Source organism: Nelumbo lutea, chromosome 1 (genome assembly GCF_056320005.1).
Source record: "Nelumbo lutea isolate HS-2025 chromosome 1, American lotus-T2T, whole genome shotgun sequence".
Classification (NCBI taxonomy): domain Eukaryota; kingdom Viridiplantae; phylum Streptophyta; class Magnoliopsida; order Proteales; family Nelumbonaceae; genus Nelumbo; species Nelumbo lutea.
The window spans coordinates 102,976,121-102,981,374 of NC_142684.1; the positions used below are offsets into that span (position 1 = coordinate 102,976,121).

Genomic DNA, 5,254 nt, shown 5'->3' on the forward strand with positions numbered 1-5,254 from the left:
GCTTGTAAGAGACGAGAGTTGGGTCTCACTGCTCAAGGAGATTCTTGAACCAAACAACTGGGTCTCACCACTCAAGGAGATTTAGGTCTCACCGCTCACTGATAATGTCGAATCCTAAAAGGAGAACAGGGGAGAGACCGTTGGACAGAGGAGACGCAAGGTAACCATTGAACAAAGGAAAGTAAAGTTTTACATCAATTTTATTGATGTACATTTCCCACAAATTTTTCATGATATACTGACAAGCAATTGATAAGATATATAAACACCTCTACCAAATGCTTACAAAATCAAACCGAGATATAAAGTTTACCCCAATTCTCATTTATACTTTAAACAAATGCAACCCAAAGGCCTATTTGACATTAAACTAGCACCAATTCTCCGAAAAACACCATTGATACCAAACACCATTTACATTGAGATACTTCATTCTCTCCGCCTTGAAGATGGAATCTGCTGCTTACACCGAAAATGTAACGTAACCTATAACAAGTGAGCATGCCAATTACATAGCCCGTAGGTACACAGCTGAGTGAGCAGATGATCCGAGTGCTCCCCGTATCCCACCTGTTTGCGAAAGCAACAGTTGTATTTTATCCACAAGCCAAGGGGAATACTTGAGATTCTTTGGGGCCCAAGCCCAACCATCTTGCCATGTGAAAGGTTACTGGATGGTTCAAGCTTTTTTCACTAAACGATCTGACTACCAAAGGCTTGACCAATCAACTCCGCGAGACTGTCCCCAGTTATGGGGACAGGCATCGAACAATCAAGAACTCTCCCTTCGCTTTCTTGTGCCAGGAGAGCTGTATTTGTATTTTCACTGCCGAATACAAACTGGTGGGTCAAAAGTTGTGTGTAATAAACAGGTTGGTGGGGAGCACGTTGAACATTATTTATATTATGAGAATAGAGATGAGAACAAATCCAACCTTATACAGAAAAGGAGTAAGCTATATGTAAGTGCCCGTTTGGGAAGGTTGATAATAAACTAACAACGGTATTAACCCTATTATGAGTGCCTTCACCATTTTACTCCTTTAATCAGGATGGAATCTCTTTTATCCTGAGATTACCTCCATGAGAAAAAGCATGTAGGTTTATTTCCCCATTAAATAGTGCAGAATCACAAATAACAATCATAGCCCCTCTTTTGTTAATGTTGTTAAACCCCACCAAATCCTTTTTTTAAGCCCACCGAAACAGAAGAGTGATTTGTCAATTTTAACATGCTGCATCATTCGATCAATCTAGACTATCAAATCTATGTGCGACCTCTTTTAAGTTTTCAAGGCCACCACAACTTTGAAAATTGAAACCCATTTGAAATGGCCCATTGATATTGAAGGGCTTGGTGTAGTGATCATGAACACAGCTAGCCCAACAGAACAGGTCCCATGTAATTACTTTAACCGTTCCATTTAGCACTTACATTTGTACCACCTATCAAAACAAAATACATACTGGACCCAAAAAGTAAATAAAACCATGGGCTCCTCACATGTGAGAGAGACTCTTATTATAATCTATACTATCATTAAAAACTAGAAACTACCCACCAAACCAAAGTCACTTCATATCGTATCACCTTATTTGCACTAAAAAAAAAAAAGATCAGACAAAAGTTACCACGGGAGAAAGCAGAGAGAGTCAGAGACAGAGAGAGAGCAAGTGACCTAATTAAGGGCAGCCGCAGGCGGTGTTGGTAGTAGTGGAGGCCGCGGATGGTTTTTGAATGACGAAGGCCATGCACTGAGCCTGTCGCTTGTTGTCAAAGGCCAAGCAACGGATATAGGCGTTGGGATACATCTTCTTGCACTCATGGATCTCCTCCAGCACCTGAGATGAGTTGCTGCACCCAAACATGGGTAGCTTCCACAGTGTCCAATATCTACCATCATAGTACCCAGGCATCCTGCTATTACTCCTATGCACATGACCCACCTTCAACAAATAGAAATAGAAAAATTCAGAAAACACAACAATAAAAAAAATTAAATGAAGAACATTAGCTGAAGAACTTGAGAGTTCTGAGAATTTAATTTCATCACCAATTGATGCAATCAAAGTTGAAAGTCTCTCTTTTTATTTAGTACATCATTCATGGCAATATGAAGACAGGTTCTTTAACAAAAGAAAATAGATTTGTATTTCTTTCTTACCTCGTCGAATTCGATACAGGGGATCCATCCCTTTCGAATGATATACTCGATCTCCTTTGCGATCGACTCATCTGAGAGAGGTGGGAGATACGAGAGCGCCTCGAACTTCTTGTTGTTGATTGGATTCCATGTCTGTTCATCATGAACCCAAGACAGATGAAGAGGATAGTGAGAAGTATTGTAACAACTAACAAGTGGATGGATATATGCTTTCTCCAAGATGATCAGAACATGATCGATATTACCTTCATACAGTGAGTCCTGGAGCCATTGGAGACAGTTTTCAACCTCCACCCGATCGAATCCTTCGCCGGGAACAGCTTCGGGGAACTGGGTTTCAGGCCTGTGTAGCCGGATCTGACCAACGGAGTGGAAAGGGCAATGGCAGACATTTTTTATCCCGCTTCGGTGCTAAAGGTTCTGTGACTTAAAAAAAAATAAGTGATCAGACATCAGAACAAGGACAGAGAAAATACTAGTAGTTCTGTGCGAGAGCGGTGACCGTAGTTTATTTTTGGGGGGTAGTGGGAGTGCGGAACTGGCTGGGGAAAACGACAAAAGGAGAATGCCTGGGCGATCGTCAGGTGGAGGGTTGCGATTGTTAATAACTTTGGAGGTTACCCAGACGGTGGAAACGAGGCGTCAAGGAGCGTCTTCTTCTGGACTTGTGCACGTGGCAAACGAACCTGAGGGTTAAATCTAATATTTAACACGTTGCCAGTTGTATCTGCCACTTTCCAAGTGAATCACCCGTTCAGGAGCATTGAGGATGGCAATTTTTCATAGGTAGGGCTGGCAATTCTGACCCCAATCCGATATTGGTACCATCCGGTCACTCCTAGGTGCTTGTGACTTGGCTTTTAGCTTGCACAGGTGGTACCTGAGGGGAAGAAGAAGGTGAAAGATTCTCAAGGAGCTTTCCCAGTGGGAATGCTTTGTTGGCTAAGTTAGAACTGGAGAAATTTTAAAGGAAGAACAGAGAGTAAGAGTGTTGAAAGTGTTTAAGCTTCAATACCTATACCTTGTGAGGGTCAGGGTCTTTTTATACCGGAGCTCGGCCACATCAGGCGTAACCATCCTTACCCTAGCCGTTACTGACTGGGCAAAGGTGGCAGGTGCAAGCTGCTACTACAGGGCACGAACGTCAGGCGGGCTATGCCTTTTAGAGACGGCAGGCAGAACGCCGCCTGGTAAGGGATCCGAGCACTGCCACCGAATTCAGTAGGTACGGATGTCAGGTAGATCTCCCTGTAGTCTACCAAGCTACCGTGCACCGAACCACCTCGGGCAGGTTTACCTTGCACCGAGGCACCGAGGTACACCGAGGTATCACACCCGACGGATAGTTTGACCGGGCCTCAGCGAGCTTGTTGCACCGAATAGTGGCCAAACTGTCACACTGAGTTGTCATTTATGCCAGATCATGTCCAAGTATCCCCATGCTACGAATTCGGGCCAAATCACCCTATATCACATCTGACTCATCCAATATAATCCATTCATTCTAATGATGGGTCAACATTGGTCGAGTGACTCATTAGGGTCGAAGGAAAAGGGTTAAAGTCGAGTGACTCATTAAACTTTGATGCTTCGACAATTTTCTTCTCTAATACTTATTAAGGTTTTCTTCTTTCTTCTTCTCACTTAGGACTTTGCAAAACCACCAATCATCACTCTCGCCGTCACCGTTCTCACTATTTAGGACTCACTCAAGTGTGTTATTTCACTCAAATTGCTGTCATTATTCTCGCCTCCACCAGCAACGACGTCAATCTGTTGAGTCGTTGCTCCATGATCTCAAATCAATGGCAAAATGAAGGTTTTGAAATACTATTTCTTGTTTACTATCGGAATTCCTTCTCCCCGACCTTTGAATCAACAACATTGATGTTGACAAGGAACAGAGGAGAAGATCGATGCCGACGATTGAACAGAGGAAGGAGAATTAGGGGCAAATGAACGGAGGAAGTAGGAAAACAAGGGCGAGTAAGATGATGCCGGCAAGTACGACGAGACCATCTGATCTAGAGGCACTGCCGCAGCCAATTTTTTTTTATATTTTTTATTATTTTGTATATTTTATATATTTTTTGTTTTTTTTATAAATCATTATAGTTGAAATATACAATGACGATCAGATGATTATTAATTAATCATTATCTGCTATCATTTTCTGTAATTTTTTCTTTTATTCTATTCTTTGGTTGAAATATATATATATATATATCCATCATTTTTATGTAATTTTTTGTCTATTTTTACTTGAAATGCATAAATTCTGGAGATTTTTATTATCATTTCCTGTATTTTTTGTGATTATTGTTTTTAGTTGAAATATACAATTTTTTGGATTTTATATTTAACTAGCGGGGACCCATGCGATGCATGGGATTTGGTAAATAAAAAGCGAAATAATGCATTTATAAATACTTCTAATTAAATAATAATATTAATTAATTAATAATGTATTTTTTAAATACTGTAAATTATTAAAAATTATGAAAAATAATGCAAATATAAATACTTCTAATTAAATACTTATTATTATTAGTAGTAGTAGTAGTATTTTGTTTTTATGGATATAAAATTGCAAAAACAAATTGAAAATAGCAAAACAAAATTTAATTGCACATCAATCACATAAAAATTCCAAACATTTGGAGATAGATGGCAACATCAAAAAACACAAAGTACCTAACGAAATTGCAACAACAAATTGAAAACACATCAATCACATAAATAAAGCAAACATTTTCAAAAAGATGGCAACAACAAAAACAAAAATCATCTACACCATTTTCAAATAAATAAACCAAGCATTTTAAACACAAAATGTTAATAAATAAATGTTGTGATTAATAATGTTAATTAAATAATACTATTAATTTTTAAAAATACTATAATTATGAAAAAAATACTATTAATTAATAATACTTTTTTCAATAAATACTGTAATTATTAAATTACTGTATTTATTTAAGTACATTAATTTTTGGAAATTATCATATTTTCATAAATGTATTGGTAATTTCTTGGCTAAAACTAATTAAATGTAATTTTTTGGTAATTACAGTTTAAAAATAATCTAG

The 5,254-nt window shown here is 38.4% G+C and overlaps 1 protein-coding gene across 1 annotated transcript; it reads right to left on the reverse strand.

Moving 5' to 3' along the window:
• Positions 1–1,379: 1,379 nt before the first annotated feature.
• Positions 1,380–2,788, reverse strand: LOC148876494 (ribulose bisphosphate carboxylase small subunit, chloroplastic-like). Its single transcript, XM_088966999.1, has 3 exons — positions 2,411–2,788; positions 2,166–2,297; positions 1,380–1,947 (listed from the first exon to the last, which is right to left on the reverse strand). The coding sequence occupies exons 1-3, from the start codon at positions 2,555–2,557 to the stop codon at positions 1,684–1,686; spliced, it is 543 nt and encodes a 180-aa protein (XP_088823125.1). The 5' UTR covers positions 2,558–2,788; the 3' UTR covers positions 1,380–1,683.
• Between the last annotated feature and the right edge of the window lie 2,466 nt (positions 2,789–5,254).

What these genes read in the sequence shown, in the direction of transcription:
- LOC148876494 (XM_088966999.1), bottom strand. Translation starts at nt 2,557, where the DNA reads ATGTCTGCCATTGCCCTTTCCACTCCGTTGGTCAGATCCGGCTACACA. An exon ending in CCAGGACTCACTGTATGAAG is followed by an intron (nt 2,298 to 2,410) that starts GTAATATCGATC and finishes CATGATGAACAG; the next exon opens with ACATGGAATCCAATCAACAA. An exon ending in CCTGTATCGAATTCGACGAG is followed by an intron (nt 1,948 to 2,165) that starts GTAAGAAAGAAA and finishes TATTTGTTGAAG; the next exon opens with GTGGGTCATGTGCATAGGAG.